Genomic DNA, 19,791 nt, shown 5'->3' with positions numbered 1-19,791 from the left:
AGCTGGCTGTGGGGTACCTATTTCTCCACATCCTCTGAAACATTAGTTATTTTTCTTTCCTTTACTCTTTACCAGAAGAGATTACCTTGAGCATCTCTAATGTCCTTGAGCCTCTCTGTTTAGGTTAGCACTCTAACATGGTCCTTATTCTTCAGGCTATTCTGAGAGATTGACATTGGGTTTGGAAATTTTTCCTGGTTTATTCTTTTTTTTTTTTTTTTTTTTTTTTTTAGACAAGAGTCTCATTTTGTCATCCAGGCTAGAGTGCAGTGGCATGATCTTGGCTCACTGCAATCCTTGCCTCCCGGGTTCAAGCAATTCTCCTGCCTCAGCCTCCTGAGCAGCTGGGATTACAGGTGCCTGCCACCACACTGAATAATTTTTGTATTTTTAGTAGAGATGGGGTTTTACCATGTTGGCCAGGCTGGTCTCACTCCTGACCTCAAGTGATCCGCCTACTTTGGCCTCCCAAAAGTACAGGCATGAGCCACTGCACCTGGCCTCTCATGGCTTATTATTTGTTTGACTACTCCAAATGGAGAATCACTGTCATTTAGTAAATGAGTTTGACCCACTTATATTTATTGTGATTTGTCTATGCATTTTGCTTTTTGTTTTCTGATAGTGGATTCCACATGCCACCAGCCCAACAGATATTTGTGAGATGCTGACCTAGAATCTCTGGGGTCTGTTCCAGAAACCACTCAGATTGAGGATCCTCGAGTACAATGGCGGCGGGAGCAGGAACACATGCTGAAGGATTACCTGGTGGTGGCCCAGGAGGCCCTGAGTGCACAAAAGGAGATCTACCAGGTGAAGCAGCAGCGCCTGGAGCTTGCACAGCAGGAGTACCAGCAACTACATGCCGTCTGGGAGCACAAGCTGGGCTCCCAAGTTAGCTGTGAGTACCTTCCACTACCACCACCCCCACCAACACCAACAGAGAACAGCCACACTGCGTTCTGCCAATATTGCTTCTCAAGTCTGCCCATTTTTCTTTACCTCTACTCCTTGCCCAAACCACCATCTTGTCTACTGCTCTTCCTGCTCCTACCTGTGACAGTGATTCATTTGCCATTTGCATTTCATTTCATTTCATTTGTAATCATCTCAGAATGACAACTGGATTACATAGCTCCTTGTTTAAAAGCTTTCAGGGACTAGGGTAATTGGGAGTGGGGAATTTCTTAGTTCATGAGTACAGAGTTTCAGTTTGGGAAGAAGAAAAAATTCTAGAGATGGATGGTAGTATGTTCACAACAGTGTAAATGTACTTAATGTCACTGAATAGTACACTTAAAAATGGTTAAAATGGTAAATTTTATGTTGCGTCTATTTACCGCAATTGTAAAACAATCCAGTGCCCTTCAGTGGCTTGCCCTCACTCTTTCCATGGCCCACGCAGCCCTCCATGGCCAGGCCCCTGCCAGCCACTTCAGCCTCATCTCATGCTCTCCTCACTAGGCTCCAGATGCACTGAGTCCCCAGCCCTGCATTCTGCTCCCCTACCCCACCCTGCAATTTTCCACCTCGGTGCCTCAGTATTTGCCAGTCCCCTTCCTGGAATGCTTTTCCTCCATCCATTTGCAAGGCTAAGTCCTTCTCATCCTTCAAGTCTCATCCTTCAAGCCATCACCTCTGAGAGGCTTGTTCTGACAGCTCTATCAGAAGCCTCTCTTCCTCAACACTAGCCTTGGCCATAGCTCTCTGTTTATTTTATTCATAGCACGCATCACAATACATCTGCTTGTATGTTATCAGTATTTCCTCCACTAGAATATAAACTTGGTAAGGGCGGGGCTCCTATCTTCCTATCCCTGGTACCCAAAGGAAGAGAGCAAGCATGCCAAAGTCCCCGTGTTCTTTTGTTGTTGTTGTTTTTTTTTTGAGGCAGACCCTCACTCTGTTGCCCAGGCTGAAGTGCAGTGGTGCAATCTCAGCTCACTGTAACCTCCACCTCCCGGGTTCCAGCAATTCTCCTGTCTCAGTCTTCCAAGTAGCTGGGATTATAAGCGTGTGCCACAATATCTGGCTAATTTTTGTATTTTTAGTAGAGATGGGGTTTCCTCTAATGTAAAGCCCTCACTGTGAGAAGTTCTGTCTGCTACCAAGACAGGACAAACCCTGCCAGGGTACTTACTGTCCCAGCCCTGCCTTTTTTCCTTAGTAGCTCAGGAAAACCCCCAGAATCTCAGAGATGATAGAAAAGAACTGTATTACATTCATTAGCTATTCTGTGTCAAGTAATGTTCTGGAGATTCTTAGGAAGGTTTTAGCACTTAATCTGTCTTAGTCAACTCGAGCTGCCATAACAAAATACCATAGATTGGGTGGCTTAAACGGTAGGCATTTATCTTCTCAGTTTTGGAGGCTGGAGGTCTGAGATCCAGGTATCAGCATTGTTGGGTTCTGGGGTGGGTTGTCTTCCTGGCTTGCAGATGACTGCCTTCTCTAGGGCCTCTTTCTGTAAGGGTGCTAATCCCATCAGGACGCTACCCTCAAGACCTCATTTAAGCCTATTTCCCCAAAGCCTCATCTTCAAATACTATCACTTTGGGGATTAGGACATCAATATATTATATGAATTTGGTGGAGACACAATTCACTCCATAGCTTTATAGTTAAGACAGTCCTGGAAGGGAGATGTTATTGTCCCTGTTGAACCTCAGGTTTAAAGTAGCAAAGTGATTTTTTTTTTCCTCTCTCTCTCTAAAGTTCTACAGTTTGAAAAAGTGTCAGGTTTGTATAAAAACAAACCTTCCTGTTTTGGGGGACAGGTTATTTACATGGACCCATAATTACATGCAGGTAATTACTATTACCCCACAAAACACTCTCTAATTTCAGAAGGATGTACTTTTACACTGGAGAGTTGTGCAGCCACCACTTTACATAGTGGTAAAATTAGCATGACCAATAATGAGACCGAGTGACATTGATGCCTTCTGGTATGATGCAATAAAGACATCATGGAGGATCCCTCACGAGAATGTTTCATCTGAATCTAATCAAGAGCACAGCCAAACAAATCCATAATATGGATTATTCTATAAGGCAATTGGCCTAGGTTTTTTTTTGAAGCATACCACTACATGAAATGTTTGTACCTTCAATTAGAGTCTGAAATGGGGTAGAAAAGCAGCAATAAAAGACATTCTCAGACAATTGGAGACTTTCCTGAGTTGTAATAATGGAGTTATGAATATGTAGGAGAATGTCACATAGCTTTTATGAAGATGCATGTGGCAACATATCTGCAATTTATTCCAAAAAAGGTCCAAGAAAAAAAGGAAAGAAAAGAAAAAAGGGAAAACTCGGCCGGACACGGTGACGCCTGTAATTCCAGCACTTTGGGAGGTCAAGGCAGGCAGATCACCTGAGGCCAGGAGTTCTAGACCAGCCCGGCCAACATGGTGAAACCCTATCTCTACTAAAAATAAAAAATTAGCAGGTGTGATGGCATGCACCTGTAGTCCCAGGTATTTGGGAGGCTGAGGCACAAGGATCTCTTGAACCCAGAAGTCAGAAGTCAGAGGTTGAAATGAGCAGAGATGGCACCACTGCACTCCAGCCTGGGTGACAGAGTGAGACTCTGTCTGAAAAAATAAAGAAGTTTTCTTTTTTTTTTTCAAGTCCAGACGCAGTTGCTCACGCCTGTAATTCCAGCACTTTGAGAGGCTAAGGTGGGTGGATCACCTGAGGTTAGGAGTTTGAGACCAGCCTGACCAACATGGTAAAACCCCATCTCTTTTCTAAAAATACAAAAATCAGCTGGGCACAGAGGCACATGCCTGTAATCAATCTCAGCTATCAGGAGGCTGAGGCAGGAGAATTGCTTAAACCTGGGAGGTGGAGGCTGCAGTGAGCCAAGATTGCACCACTACACTCCAGCCTGGCCAACAGAGCAAGACTCTGTCTCAATAAATAAATAAATAAATAAATAATAAATTTAAAAAAGGGAAAAACTCCAGTGTCAGATAAACTGAGCAGATCAGTAATGACAAGCACCATGGTGGGAGGTGGCAACTGGACTCTGACGTCAGATGGCCTGGGTGTTCTCTAGGGGAACCTACTCCCTCTTTAAGTCTCAGAATCTATGTTTAACTGTTGAATTTTGTTTTTAGATAATTTTTAAATTATTGGCATCCAATGTGGGGCATGAATCTGTGACCCTGAGATTAAGAGTCTCATTCTCTACTGACTGAGCCAGTTGGGTGGAAATGTTATTAGTACCTTCATCTCATGGGTTCATGTCAGAGTTTCTTAACCTCAGCACCATTAACATTTTGGCCTGGGTAACTCTTCTTTGTGGGGGCTGCGTATTATTGGGTGTTGAGCAGCATCCCTCTTCTGTACCCACTAGATGCCAGTAGCACCCCCACCCAAGTTGTGATAATGAAAAGTGTCTCCAGACTTTGTCCTAAGTGTCATCACCCAAACCACTGGTCTAGGTAAGACACTTGGTACTATTTCTTTAGAACATATTAAATGGTTCAATAAATAGTCTTATTGATAGGAAACACATAATATTTTGAGACTGTGGACTCTGTACCCAGATTTTTTGTTCAAATCCAGGATATGCAAATTACTAGCTGTTGTAACCTTGCACAAGTTATGCCATTTCTGTGCCTCAGTTTTCGTCATCTGAAAAATCAATCTAATCATAATATCATCTTCATGGGAGTGTTAAGGGGCCTAAATTAGTTAACAAATGTAAAGTGCTTGAAATAGTACTTTTTATATTCTTAAGCTCCCAGTAAATAATTATTGCTATTAATTCATTAGCATTGTAAATGAAAAAGAGGTTTTTTTGCACATCTCTGGAACCAACGAGAATAAATATATGATCAAAGGTAGGAAATAAATAATGCAGCTCCTCAGCCTTGTCATATGACTTCCAGGCAATCCCAAGAGCTCCACTGGGCTCAAAGCACCACCACCATTTTCAGTGTTAAAGATCTTCCATCCGAAGGAACTGGGGTTATTTCAGGCAACTGGATCTGAGATGCACACCACACAGAAACGGGGATTCCTCCAGCCCAAGCATCCCAGTTAAATAAGGCGTGACCCAAGCCTCATCATGACTCTGTCTTCAAGTTTTCCAAGCCAGGCTTGCCTCCAAGTAAGCTCTTGGTATGACAGATGGATTAACTGACATGCCTGTTCTCTAACTCAGATGGCTTGCCAGGGCTTGTGAGGGTTTTGCCGCCTGGCCTTGGCTGCTGTGGGTCGCAGTCACAGACGGGGCCCTGCCTTGGGGCTGGAGACTTTGTTCTCTACTCTCTGGTGTAATCTCTAGCTCCATGGGGAAAAAGGGGACTAACATTTAATATGTACCTATTGTATGCCTGGAGGGCAATATGCTAGGCACTCTATGTAAGTAACCTCCTTCCTGAATCACACAGGCAGTCCTCTAAGACAATATAGTTTCTATTCTACAGACAAGGGAACCAACACCCCTAAAGACGAAGTGGCTTCCCCAAAGGTACACTGGTAAAGATTGGCAAGGTAGCCTTTGTCACCAGATGTATCTGATACAAAATCAGTTTTCTTAATTTAACCCAAGTCAGTCAGTCAAATGCTAAGGTTCTTTAGCTATACTTGGCTCCTCCACCCTCTAAAAAGGTGAGAACTCAGGAGAGCTGGGTTCTTTGGGACCTTATCGTACTTCTTCCCCTCCCTAGGCCTTGATTTCCCATTTGGAAAATAAATCACTGGGGGCCTTGCCGTTAAAAATGCCAGTTGAAGCTAGGCATGGTGACATACACCTGTAGTTCCAGTTACTCAGGAGGCTGAGGTGGGAGGATCACTTGAGCCCAGGAGTTTAAGTCCATTCCAGGCAGTATCGTAAGACCTCATCTCTAAAAACTAAAAAATGCCAGTTAAACCACTCGATTTTACTCACTGCAAAACTAGGAGAATAACAGATAAAAAGATTTTTTTAAGTCATACATATATATGAGGTTAGGGGAAATTGGAGAAGAAAGAGCAGCAATAGAATTCGGAAGTTGGAAAGCAGACAGACAGGTGGCAACCTACTTAGCAGACCCTGAGAAAAGTGAAAATGGGCTGATAGTGAGGAAGGCTCACAACACTGTTCTATAGAGCACCTGCAAAAAACGTGGATGTCAGTGGCAGCAGCTAGTTCTGGATATAAGACTAAAGGGAGGAGTGTCTTAAAGAGGATTGAGTAAAAGTTGTTTCTGAGACTATTAGACCATCAGATCTTTTCTCAAATCGATACAGTCAGGCAATCACCATCTTCAATCTAGTAAATGACTGGAGGTTTATTTTGTGTAGAGGGTAAAATAGTCTCTGAACTCCAGGACACAAGACAAATTCAGAGCCAGAGTGCACCATCCTGAAAGCACAGTGAGTAAGTGAAGGGTTTTGAGACCTTCACCCTCATATGCCACTTGGTTCCCAGAACGGTACCAGATCATTATCCTCTAGGCTGGACAGTAGAGAACTCTACAGGAAATCTGACCAGAACAAAGATATAAAGAGAAAAGACATTGACATCGAGGATTCCTGGATGAAACCAAATCATGTCCAGCCAAATCATGTGCTGTGGCCAGGCACTCATGCCTGTAATACCAGCACTTCAGGAGACCAGGTGGGAGCATCACTTGAAGCCAAGAGTTCAAGACCAGCCTAAGCAACATAGCAAGACCCCATCACTACAAAAAATTTAAAGAAGAAAATTATCTGAGTGTGGTGGCAGGCACCTGTAGTCTCAGCTACTCAGTAGGCTGAGGTAGAAGGATTCCCTGAGCCCAGGAGTTCAAGGTTACAGTGAGCTATGATTGTGCCACTGCACTTCAGCATGGGCACCAGACACCGTGTCTCTTAAATAATAAAATAAATCTTAAAAATAGAAAACAGCCAGATGCAGTGGTTCACACCTGTAATCCCAGCACTTTGGGACACCAAGGTGGGCAGATCCCGAGGTCAGGAGTTCGAGACAAGCCTGACCAACATGGTGAAGGCGCATCTCTACTAAAAATACAAAAATTAGCTGAGCATGGTGGTGCGTGCCTATAATCCCAGCTATTCAGGAGGCTGAGGCAGGAGAATCGCTTGAACCCTGGATCAGAGGTTACAGTGAGCCAAGATCACACCATGGCACTCTAGCCTGGGCAACAAAGCAAAACTCGATCTCAAAAAAAAAAAGAAAAAAGAAGAAAACAAATCACATGCTGTGCAACTCACAGTCCACAAACTCCATCCAGTCATCCTTTTGGGCTCCCACCCTTAAATGTGAGCCAACAACCAAGACTCCAGATATCCAAGGAAAGTCTCTAGCAGAGAAAATAGAGACTCAACCCAACACATGGTGAAGGGAGGGCTTGTAGGAAACAAGGAGTATGCCTGAAGAAGAGAACATTAAACGAAGCTACACGGTGCTACATTGTTTAAAAAGGAACCTTCAGAGAATAAAAAAGAGCCCATGGAAATTACGAGAGTGGAAATGAAAACTCCAAAGGAAGACTGGAAAATAAAACTGAGGAAACCTAAAAATCAGAGCAAAAATACAAGATTGAAAGTAAGAGAAAAAAAAATAGACTACAAGGACAGGAAATCTACTATCTGAGGAAAATATGTTCCAGATATAACAGAGGAGAAAAGCATCGTGGAAATAATTCAGAAACATTTCCCAGAACTGAAGGAGGAGAATTTTTAGACTGAAAGGTTTACTGAGTGTCCAACACAGTGGATGAAAGTTGGCTCACACCAAGATATCTCATTGTGGAACTTCAAACACTGGGACAGTTCAAGATCCTAAAAGCTTTCAGAGAGAAAAAATCAGGTCACACAGAAATGATCAACTCAGAATAGCTCCAGACTTCTCACCAATAGCACTGAAAACCTAAAAGACCATGGTGTAATGCCTTCAAGGTTTTAAGGAAAATTATTTCTGACCTAGAATTCTATATCCAGCAAAACTACCTTTAATCAAATGTAGGGCCAAATAAGGCTATTTTCAGACATGTGAGATTTCAAAAAATTCATTTCCTTCATGGTTTCTTTCCCAGGAAGCTACTAGAGATGATGTCCTACCAAAATGAAGGGGTAGACCATAAATAGGAAGACGTGGTATACAGAGAGATGAGGAGACATGCAGAGGAACACGAAGGGGGATCTCAGGAAGCCAGCCGTGCAGAGAGAGTAGCTCACTCACACTGATGCAAGGGAGAAGCCCAGGCAGGAGAGATCCCAAAATAGAAAACTTACCAGATTCACAGTGATCTGGACTGTATGAGCAGAGATTTAGATAACTAGCAGAACATGAGGTTGAATTAGTGATAAGTTTGTAGAAACTAAGCAAACATAAAAATGACAATAATTAAGGGGAAAAAAGTGCTGAAAAGTAAAAGTAAGCAAAGTCAGCTAGCTGATTCCACCCTGAATAGTGTTTGCAAAGTAAAAATAATGCAAACACTGACGATTGCTTTCACCAAAAGTATGCTATTGCTTTTAGGAGGATGGGGAGATGGGAGAGGCGCATGTGTGGTGTAGGGGCTGGGGAAGGAAGGGAGGCTAAGTGCCCATCCTCCTGAGAGATAAGGAAATAAGTAATGCCGAAAACAGAAAAGTTCAAGAAGCAGTAATGCATGTATTATTAGAGACATAGAGGTAGCCACCCAAGAAATTGAAAATGATTTTCTTTTAGGGTGTGAGGTATGGGGATAGGGGCTATGGAATGCTCCTTTTAATAGCAAACCTTGTGCTATGTTGGACCATTAAACTGTGTTCATATATAACTAATAAAAACTAAAAGTGAAGAGCTATTAAGCATTGGGGCAAGACAGTATTTAAAGTCCTGTTGGATATAAAATTCTTGTAGTAGGGCTGGATACAGTGGCTAACGCCTGTAATCCCAGCACTTGGGGCTGAGGTAGATGGATCTCTTGAGGTCAGGAATTTGAGACCAGCCTCATCAACATGGTGAAAACCCATCTGTACTAAAAATACAAAAATTAGCTGGGCATGGTGGTGGGTGCCCATAATCCTAGGTACTTGGGAGGCTGAGGCTGGAGAATCACTTGAACCCAGGAGGCAGAGGTGGCAGTGAGCCCAGCTCATGCCACTGCACTCTAGCCTGGGCAACAGAGGGAGACTCTGACTCAAAAAAAAAAAAAAAAAAAAAAAAAAAAAAAAAAAAAGCAACTTCTTATAGTAGAGGGTAGTGAAGAGATGCGAACACAAAGGAGGGGCTGATGACCTGCTTTCTTGATTGGAGTGCTGATTGCTTAGTGTGTTTCTTTGTGAAAATTCCTCAAGCTGTGCATATGTGATGTATGTACTTCTGTGTTATATACATATTTTTTTTTACCTCAATCAAATGTTTACTTACAAAGTGATAAGTAACAGTCTACATCTCGTGTCAGAGGCTTTGAGTACAAACTGTGCACTTCACAGTGATACTTCAGGAGATAAGACTTAAAGCTCCTGGTGGCCCAATTGCCAAAAATCTCTTCTTTGTGGCATCCCTTGTTTCCAGGACTTCTGGGCTTGCCCAAGGAACACAATACATGCCTCAAGTTGGCCCTGGAGTGACTGGTCCCCACAGCCAACCTCTCCCTGTCTGAGTCAAGTCTTGTCATTTTTACAGGCTCTTCCATGCTGCTGCCACAGTCACCTCAACATTTCCCCAAAATGCAAACCCATGTCCAGAGGCACGGCCTGAGGAGTCGGGTGGCTGGCAGGACAGGGTGCTCATAGAACAAACATCCCCTGCTCTGCTCCCCTTGAGGACCTTTCTGTGTATCCCAGGTTATTGCCAGACTGACCAGCTCCTCTGTCCTTAACTATTATTACTGTCGATCAGTGAGTGGTAAATGGTGTTAACTGTCTTAATATTTTGTTGCAAGTACCTATTTTGGAAACACAGTAGGTCCTCATATAACATCATTCTGTCCAAGGTCATTTTATTATAACATTGATGAGGAAAAAAATTGCTTACCAGGAAGGCCATTCATGTGTAGAGTTTGCACAATTTCCCCATGTCTGAGTGGGTTTTTTCCGGGTACTTCAGTTTCCTCTCACACCCAAAAGAGACACACGTTGTTAGACTGATCAGCATGTCTGCACGGTCCCTGTGTGAGTGAGTGTGCCTTCCGATGGTATGGCATCCTGTCCAGGGTTGGTGCTCATCTAATGCCCAGAGCTGCCAGGACAGACTCCAGCCACCCACGACCCCGAACTGGAATAATTGGATAAATAATGATCTTGCTTTGTTTTTATTACTCTTTCTATACTGTACACATAGCTCACACTAATTTCAATGTTTAATATTAGAAGTGTTTTGGTCTTTCTGTAGATGTTTGGTGATGTTTTATAACCAGAAATATGCCATAGAAACTTGGCGGGGCGCAGTGGCTCACGCTTGTAATCACAGCACTTTGGGAGGCCAAGGCGGGTGGATCACCTGAGGTTAGAGACCGAGACCAACCTGACCAACATGGGGGAAACCCTGTCTCTACTAAAAATACAAAAAATCAGCTGGACGTGGTGGCACATGCCTGTAATCCCAGCTACTCAGGAGGCTGAGGCAGAAGAATCTCTTGAACCCAGGAGGCGGAGGTTATGGTGAGCTGAGATTGCACCACTGCACTCCAGCCTACTCCATCTCAAAAAAAAAAAAGAGAAAGCGAAAAAGAAACTTAACTCTTGTCTATATCATTAGCCAATGGCAAAAGTGGCTTCATTATATGTGGTTTCACTGTAAGTTACATTTTCCAAAAACTGTCTCCAAACCTAAGTGAGGAGTTACTATACACCTAACGTGATAGATACCTCCAGCTAAATATCCAACCAGCATTGAAATCCCAAGTCCAGCAAAATCCCCAAGTCCAGAAAAAACCAAAGGAATTAGACACCAGGAAATGAAAACTTGAAATTGGTAATGAAACGTCTCTGTACATGGATTCCCTGCTCCATGCTTGAGACAAAGGCTACAAGGCCCTTTCCACCCCAGCGTTGTCCCCCCTCATCTCTTGTGGTAAACCTCAGTCTTTTCCATCATCATTATCATTGTAAATTCAGCAGAAATGCAACACTTCCTGTGGTGCCAAACATCTTTTATGTTATTATGCAGAACAGGCTTCTCTTTCCCCAAACTTCCAAATATTACATTTTAATGCCTCATGCATAATCAAATGGCCTATTAAAATATTTCTAAACAAAGCCAAACAGTAGCGTTCCCTTCATGACTGTCACGTCTACCTCCAGACACTGATAATTGCCAGCAATCACCAATAAGCTTACCTATCCTCAGAAAAACACAGATCTCAGCGGGCGATCTGGCTACACATGAATAGGAAAGAGTGTTCAGATGATGACCAGGCACAGCCGCTCACACCTGTAATCCCATCACTTTGGGAAGCCGAGGCAGGGGGATCACCTGAGGTCAGGAGTTCAAGACCAACCTGGCCAACATGGTGAAACCTTGTCTCTACTGAAAATACAAAATTATTCGGGCATGGCAGTACATGCCTGTAATCCCAGCTACTCAGGAGGCTGAGACAGGAGAAGAGCTTGAACCCAGGAGGCAGAGGTTGCAGTGAGCCAAGATTGTGCCACTGCACTCCAGACTGGTCAACAGAGCGAGACTCCATTTCAGAAAATAAAAAGGAAAGAAAAACCCAGATCTCAGCAGATGATCTGATAACATGTGAACAGGAAAGAGTGTTCAGATGGTAGTCGGTAGACAGGGGAGATGATGAAATTGTTCCACCAGTGTGATTAAGGACTCATGGAAGAAGTACTTCTCTGCCTCCCGACTAAGAATAACTGTTCTTTTCTGAACAGTGGGGTTGTGTTTATCTTAAGGACACCACGAATCTTATACCTGGTCCTGTTTCCCCCTCCCATTACCAGTTAGGAGGCTCAGAGCCTGTGGCCAGTTTGCTTTCTTATCCTTATTTTCCCTTTGTCTCGTTTTCCATAGCTTAAATATGTTTTACTCTGTAGTGTTCACTTTCATACGCCTTAAAATCCTTTTTCAATACATAAATACATACTATTTTTAAAATACAGTGAAATTACAACTGTATGACAGAACCATGGATTTATACTGGAAGGCAGCCTGGGAAAAAGATAATTGTATTAGGGTGGTAAGATTATGGGTAATTAGCCGGGCATGGTGGCTCACGCCTGTAAGCCTAGCACTTTGGGAGCCTGAGGCGGGCAGATCATGAGGTCAGGGGCTCGAGACCAGCCTGACCAACATGGTGAAACCCGGTCTCTACTTAAAAATACAAGAAAATTAGCTGGGCGTGGTGGTGCACACCTGTAATCCCAGCTACTTGGGAGGCTGAGGCAGGAGAATTGCTTGAACCCTGGAAGCAGAGGTTGCGGTGAGCTGAGAGCACACCATTGCACTCCAGCCTGGGTAACAGAAAAAATAAAAAAAGATTATGGGTAATTTATTTTCCTTTTTGAATGTACATTCATATTATAAAGTATCAATATTTTTAGTAATTTGTAAAGCATATGTTTATGTTTTTTAAAAAAAGATCCCTGGTGGTCTAGTGGTTAGGATTTGGCATAAAAAAAAATTTTTTTAAGAGAAAAATATAAAGATGATAATATCATTTACCATCTAACTCTCTAGATATCAGCGTTCTCTTTACTATTTTTTCACTTTTTAAAATGCATATATGTATGTGTATATTTGAAAACTATTTTTTTGTTGTTGTTATTGTTGTTTTTGGAGACAGAGTCTCATTCTGTCACTCAGGCTGGAGTGTGGTGGTGCAGTCTCGGCTCACTGCAACCTCTGCCTCCAAGGTTCAAGCAGTTCTCATGCCTCAGCCTCCTGAGCTGAGACTATAGACGCCTGCCACCATGCCCAGCTAATTTTTGTATTTTTAGCAGAGAGGAGATGTCCCCATGTTGGCCAGGCTGGTCTCCAGCTCCTGATTTCAGGTGATCCCCCTGCCTCAGCCTCCCAAAGGGCTGGGATTACAGGCTGGAGCCACTGTGCCTGGCCCCAAGTTTAAGTTATTCTTTACACTTTTTTGTAAACTTGCTTTCACATGAGTTTCAGATATTTTCCCTTGTCATTCAATATTCTTCATCATCACTTTCAGTTGTGTAGTCCCCATTTTATGCGTGTGTCATATTCATGTAACACATCCCCCTTTGTTGAACATGTAGGTTGTTCACTTTTAGTCCTTCCTTTCCAGGTTTATTTAGTTGGCCAATAAGCCAGCTTTGCTGAAATGTGCTTCTTCTACTGATATTCTTGTTCTTTTTTCTTTACAGTGGTCTCTGGTTCATCATCCAGCTCTAAGTATGACCCTGAGATCCTGAAAGCTGAAATTGCCACTGCAAAATCCCGGGTAGGACCTCCTCGCCTATACTATGTGCTAGTGATGGGGGCCACTGAGGTCTTAGGCCACAAGCCTGCCAACAAGGCCAGAGCAGATGCTTCAGCCAGGCCATGACAGCCAGTGCTAGCAAGGCCCTGAATAATAACAGTAGAGGCAGTAGTCACAGTAATAGTGATGGTCATAGCAGCTACCTTTTCACAAGCAGTCACCATATACCAGGCACAGTGTGAAATACCTCATTACCTTGTGTCCTTGCAACAACTCTGTGAAGTAATTGCTGTCACCTGCATTTTACTTTATTTATTTATTTTTTGAGACAGTCTTGCTCTGTCACCGAAGCTGGCATACAGTGGTGCGATCTCAGCTCACTGCAACCTCTGCCCTCCCAGGTTCAAGTGATTCTAATACCTCAGCCTCCCAAGTAGCTGGGATTACAGGTGCATGCCACCATGCCCAGCTAATTTTGATATTACTAGTAGAGACAGGCTTTCACCATATTAGTCTGGCTGGTCTTGAACTCCTGACCTCGGGTGATCCACCCGCCTCAGCCTACCAAAGTGCTGGGATTACAGGTGTGAGCCACCACCAAGCTGTCATCATCTGCATTTTAAAGATGAGCAGATAGAGGTTTAGGGGAGCTAAGAAACTTGCGCAAGGTCACAAGAGATTCAAGTCTTACTCCAGAGTTTCTAATATGGTATACTATCTTCCTAGCTACTGATTATTCTGCATGATCTTATTTTAATTACTTCATGATTACCATAGGGAATAAATATTAGTATTTCCATTTTACCAACATGGAAACTGAGGCACCACAATTACATTACTTGCTCGCAGTAAAGTCATTGTTTTGAAGAGTGTTTTAGTTAGACTCGATGTATTTAATAGTTTCCATAAACTCAGATGCCTGCAAGAAGACATAAATGAGGGATGTGGGCTGGAGGTGAGGCAGTAGAGAGTAATGGTGACTGTGTAACCGGGAGATGTCTGCCCGGTCTAAATGGTGATTACATTTGAACTCTAGTCTGTTGTGCCCGTGCTGGAATGTGGGCTCAGTGTTACCAGATCTTCAGGTGTTTTCAGAAATGAACTGTATGTCTAGGTTTATTATGTAAACTTTCTGAAGCTTTGGTTATTAGCAACTCATTTTAAAAGTTGAATAGTCCAGGTGCAATGGCTCATGCCTCTAATCCCAGCGCTTTGGGAGACCAAGGTGGGCAGATCACAAGGTCAAAAGATCGAGATCATCCTGACCAACATGGTGAAACCCCATCTCTGCAAAAAATACAAAAATTAGCTGGGCGTGCACCTGTAGTCCCAGCTACTTGGGAGGCTGCGGCAGGAGAATCGCTTGAACCCGGGAGGCGGAGGTTGCAGTGAGCTGAGATCGCATCACTGCACTCCATCCTGGCAGCAGAGTGAGACTCTGTCTCAAAAAAAAAAAAAAAAAAAAGAAGAAGAAGAATACAATGTAGGCCACACAAACCTGCAGACAGAGTCTAGCTCCTAGGACACGTCTTGCCACTAAAGTTACTACATTGCCTCTCACCTCCACGCAAAGCGCTCTCATAGCTTTTGCCAGCTTTAAGTGATAATGGCCCTGGGAATTGCCATTGTCCTCATCCATCAGAACAGTACAGGGAGGCTCAGGATGGCAAGATGGCTTGAGAGAGGTCACACAGCAAGGAAGTCGGAAGGCCCACTCTATCCCAGGTCAGCTCCTGTCTACCCCCTGTTTCCCTGGAGCAAGGACTGGCTAGGAATGACCTACAGGAATGCTGCCTGGGATGCTGGCTGAATGGGCATCTGCAGAGACCAAGACCAGCATCGGTGAGGGGAGGGGGCTCTGACCAGTGTGGCCCAAGGGGTGCTGTCCTGAGTCATTATACAGGCACAGTGTTGGGGGGGGGCTCTGGGTTCCCCTTCCAGGAAGAAGGCAACCTGCACCTTGTGTCAGCCTCTGACCCAGCCTATGTGTGGTCTGCTGCCCTCCAGGTCAACAAGCTGAAGAGAGAGATGGTTCACCTCCAGCACGAGCTGCAGTTCAAAGAACGTGGCTTTCAGACCCTGAAGAAGTAAGTGCATCCTGCGTTGCAGAGCATGGGGGCTGCTCCCCACCCAGGCTCCCCTCCTGCCCTCTCTGTCTCTCTCTCCTTCAGTCCCTTTCCTCCCTTCTCAAAATGTGGCTCTCTCGTCATTCAAGTCAAGTTCTGTTCCACTGGCATTTCCTGAAGATACTGCCACCCAAGGGTGGGGTTTGGAAAGAGGAAAAGGGAATCATTTCAGACCACAGAACTCTCATTGTCCTGTGAACTCCTGAAGCCAATAAGATCTGTTCCACTCAGCCGAGTGTTACTAGTCAGTCACAGAAAGAAGCATTGCTGAGCGTTTCCGTGCACGTGCCTCACCTCTAGTCAATCCAGTAGGGTCTCATATGCACACAAACAAAACACACTCCTTTTTTCCATATCCCCTAAGAGCACTCACCAAGTGCTTCATTGAAAGAATAATGATTTCTTCTAGCAAAAACCAGTTACTAGAAAAGTATGCGCGATGCCGTGTACATTGTGCTCTATGGGTGACTTAAGCAGTTTCCAGGATAACTTTCACCAAATATAATTTTCACCTTTAGAAGCTGACCTGTGGCCAAGTAAGATACAGCTCTGTTGTGTCTTTTTTTTTTTTTTTTTTTTTTAACTTTTAAGTTTAGGCGTACACATGCAGGTTTGTTATACAGGTATTGATCGACTTACCACCTATGCAACTTATGACCATTCAACTTTACGACCACAATCGCTAGCCACGACTGCTCTGCATCTGGCAGCGCAAACGTTGCCCAGCTGGGCGTACGACAGTGCGGACCAGCTTCCGGCAGCACTACCATCTCCACGTGCACCATTTCAACTGTACATATAGCCTACTCAACTTACGACCAAATCGTGTTACGACTGGTCCGCAGTCCCGACCGTGGTCGTAAGTCGAGCACTAGCTGTACAAGTAAACTTGTGTCACGGGGGTTTGTTGTACAGATTATTTCATCACCCAGGTATGAAGCCTAGTGCCCATTAGTTATTTTTCCTGATCGTCTCCCTCCTCTGACCCTCCACCCTTCACCCTCTCAGAGGCCGCAGTCTGTGTTTTTCCCTGTAATGTGTCCATGTGTTCTCATCATTTAGCTCCCACTTGTCAGTGAGAACATGTAGCAGCTTTGTTACTTCTTAAGAGCAGTTGTGTTACTGGTCATGATTGTGACAATACTAGCTAAGCTTCGTTGAGCAGTTACTCTGTGCCAGGGAACCCCTGCAGTATTTCCATGCAGGTGTGCTTATCTGATCCTGTAGCAACACTATAAGGAATGCTTTGTTACCTAACCCCGTTTTATAGGTAAGAAAACTGAGTCACTTAGCAGGTACTGAAGAAAGGTTAGCTTATTATGGCTGGGCATGGTGGCTCACGCCTGTAATCCCAGCACTTTGGGAGGCCAAGGTGGGAGGATTGCTTGAGCCCACCAGTTGGAGGCTGCAGTGAGTTGATTGTACCACTGCACTCCAGTCTGGGTGACAAAGTGAGACCCTGTCTTGAAAGAAAGAGAGAGAGAGAAGAGGAAGAGAGGGGAGGGGAGGGGGCTGGGCGTGGTGGCTCACACCTGTAATCCCGGCACTTTGGAGGCCAAGACGGGTGGATCACCTCAGGCGGGCGAATCACCTGAGGTCGGGAGTTCAAGACCAGCCTGACCAACATGGTGAAACCCCGTCAAAAAAAAAAAAGAAAAAAGATTTATAAGAGAGGGGAAGGGAGGGAGGCAGGAAGGGAGGAAGGAAGGGAATAAGAGAGAGAGGAAGCAAGGAGGAAGGAAAGGAAGAGAGAGAAAGAACAAGAGAGAGAGAAAAAGCCCTCCAGTCTGGGTGACAAACTGAGACCCTTTCTCAAAAAAAAAGAAGAAAAGGGAAGGAAGAAGAGAGAGAGAGAAGGCAGCAGTCTGGGCGACAAAGCGAGACCCTGTCTCAAAAAAAAAAGAAAAGGAAGAAAGGAAGGAGAGAAAAGAGAGAGAAAGAAATTAAGAAAGGGAGAGAGAAAGACGTTAGTTTATTGTTGTTTTTAACTACAGCATATAATTGAGACTCGTTCATTAAATTGTGTTCAGTGTATCTAATGGGCTCACTGGACAGTCGTTAAGAAGGTCACCTGGTAGCCCTCTCAGAAGCTCTAGGCAGGACACTCGGTAGATTTCTCCCTTCTGAGGGGGCGTCTCACTTACATTCCCAGGGAGGCCACTTCTGTGCGGATGGCTATTTCTGTAGTCACTCGCTTTTTTTTGCTCCCTGACTACTATACCTTTTCCTAATTCCGTGAATTTCAAATCCACCTTCATCATTGTGTGGCCATAGCCCTAAGCCTTTGGATGTCTGTCTACAACCCTATTAGTTGAGGGAACTGTGGCCATCTGTCGAGGGACCAATTGGTTCTTCTCCACATCTTCCCACCCCACAAGCCCCCACCACCTTGAATGAGCCACTGTGAATTCAGCACAACACATGCTATAAGTATGGCTTTATATTACTAAAAATTGTATGTAATTTTTTTGTCTTACAAAGTATTATAAATTATGGCTTTCTATATGTTTGCATCTATGATATATACATGTTATTTATAGATGTGTGTATACATATACCAATCTTGTCTCTCAAACCAGATTCTGAACTTGTTAAGGCCTGGAACCATGCTTTATGCTTCTTGGTAATCTTCAGGAGCACCAATGACAGTTTGGGGTGCTAGTGTAAGCTCAGAAAATTCTTATTTTTGACCTATTAAAGCAATAGCCTCATTCCTCCACTTTGCAGTAAAACGGCTTCTGAGCACACAGTTTAAGGGCTACTCACTCCCGTGTCATCTTCCTGAATGGGTTCTCCATGCCTCCTGGCTCCTGCAGCCCTCAAGAGCTTCTGGTTAGAACACTTCCCATTATTCTCTGAGCCACCGCAAACCTGTTTTACCACTTTGTCACCCTGTAGCAGCATTGAAAACGCTTGTAGTTTGGTAAGCTGATGCTGAAACCCCAAGACAAGCCTCCCTTCTCCCTTCTCCCTCCGCCCCATGTTTGATATCAGGCCCAGATAAGACTCCACTGCAGCTCCAGCCACCCACACAGCCACCCACACTCCTTAGCCGGAAGCCAGGCTCTGCATCCATTGTGGAGGAAGATGCCTCTTGTAACGTACACCTTGGCAGAGAGGGTCAGGAATGTAGTCTTGAGAGGCAGGTAGTCAGGGTTCAAATCCCGGTTTCCTGGGTCCTTAGAAAAGAGACTTAACCCCTGTGAGCTTTGACTTCATTTGAAAAACTAGGGGTTGTAAAGATTGAATTGGAAAATCCATGTCAAGTGTGTGATAGTGCCTGGCATGCGGGATGAGCTCCTTGAGAGTGGCTGGGGTGGTGACCTCTAGCTGGTTGCCTGCTTGCATTGGGAAGGGAACTTGGATGAACTCTATGTCTGTCCTGGGCTAAGCAGTGTGCTGGGGAAGCCCTTCACGCCAGCCACCTCATTTCATTCTCTTCACCCCCTTTTTAGAGAAGTTTTTGTTCTGCCATATATTACAGATGAGGGCACTGGCAGGGTTGAAAATATGCCCAAAGCCACCCAGCTAGCAGGGTCAGGGCTGGGGCTGAAACGCAGGACTACTGGATTTTAAAGTTCTTATCTCAATATCTCCCTCCTCCCCATCATCCCGGATCACTCCCTCCGCACTCCCAGAAAACATAAGGCCGCCTTTGCAGAGTCTAACAGGGATGCTATCCAGTCACTTCTATTTCTGTGCCTCCTCTCATGGCAGAACATGGAGAAAGGTACCGCTCATTCTTAAGGAATCTCCAGGATAACTTTGACCACATGCAATTTTCTCTTTCAGAAAATTTCTCTTTAGCAGCCAAAAGCTCTGTTGTTTCTTAAGAGCAGCTCTGTCACCTGCCACGATTGTGATGATCCCAGCTAAGCTTCCTTGGGCAGCTGAGCTACCCTGGGCCACGAATCCATATTAGTTCAATTCATAGTCAGGAACCTGTTTTAAAAGAGGGAGAAGATTGGTGAGGATTGTAAGTTGCCTCTTGGAAGAGGTTGCAAAGAAAAATCAAGATGAAAGTTTGGAACTTTGACCTGCGAGCTTCCTTGCAAGTAGGGAGGAGTGGAGACCTGGCATCTCGGCCCTATGGGAGGAGGGCAGTGCAGTGCCTCCCTATCAGGACGGGCACTGCCATGCCCAGGTAGGAGGTGCCTGAGCAGGACCAGAGTCGGCTGCTGTCCGCCTTTGCCCCACCTCTCTGTGTGAATCTCTAAAGGCCTGAAGAGGGGACAGCTGAGGGATTTTAAAATCCTAAAACACATGCATCTCCCGTCCCAATAGCCCAATACACACACACACACACACACACACACACACACACACACACACACACA

General features: G+C 44.5%; 1 protein-coding gene across 6 annotated transcripts in view; it reads left to right on the top strand.

Annotated features, from left to right (window-relative positions):
- WWC1 (WW and C2 domain containing 1) overlaps window positions 1-19,791 on the top strand; it is a 187,843-nt gene that overhangs the window by 97,495 nt on the left and 70,557 nt on the right. For all 6 annotated transcript variants that reach the window (XM_032252697.1, XM_032252696.1, XM_032252699.1 and 3 more), the window contains exons 3-5: window positions 698-901; window positions 13,273-13,349; window positions 15,336-15,415. In XM_032252697.1, the coding sequence (XP_032108588.1) occupies window positions 698-901; window positions 13,273-13,349; window positions 15,336-15,415 (361 nt within the window). The remainder of the gene's footprint in view (window positions 1-697; window positions 902-13,272; window positions 13,350-15,335; window positions 15,416-19,791) is intronic.

This window comes from Sapajus apella, unplaced genomic scaffold (assembly GCF_009761245.1).
Source record: "Sapajus apella isolate SASKATOON/1434 unplaced genomic scaffold, GSC_monkey_1.0 scaffold79, whole genome shotgun sequence".
Taxonomy (NCBI): Eukaryota; Metazoa; Chordata; class Mammalia; order Primates; family Cebidae; genus Sapajus; species Sapajus apella.
The sequence above is the reverse complement of the archived record's forward strand: the minus strand, read 5'-3'. Positions and strand labels throughout refer to the sequence as shown.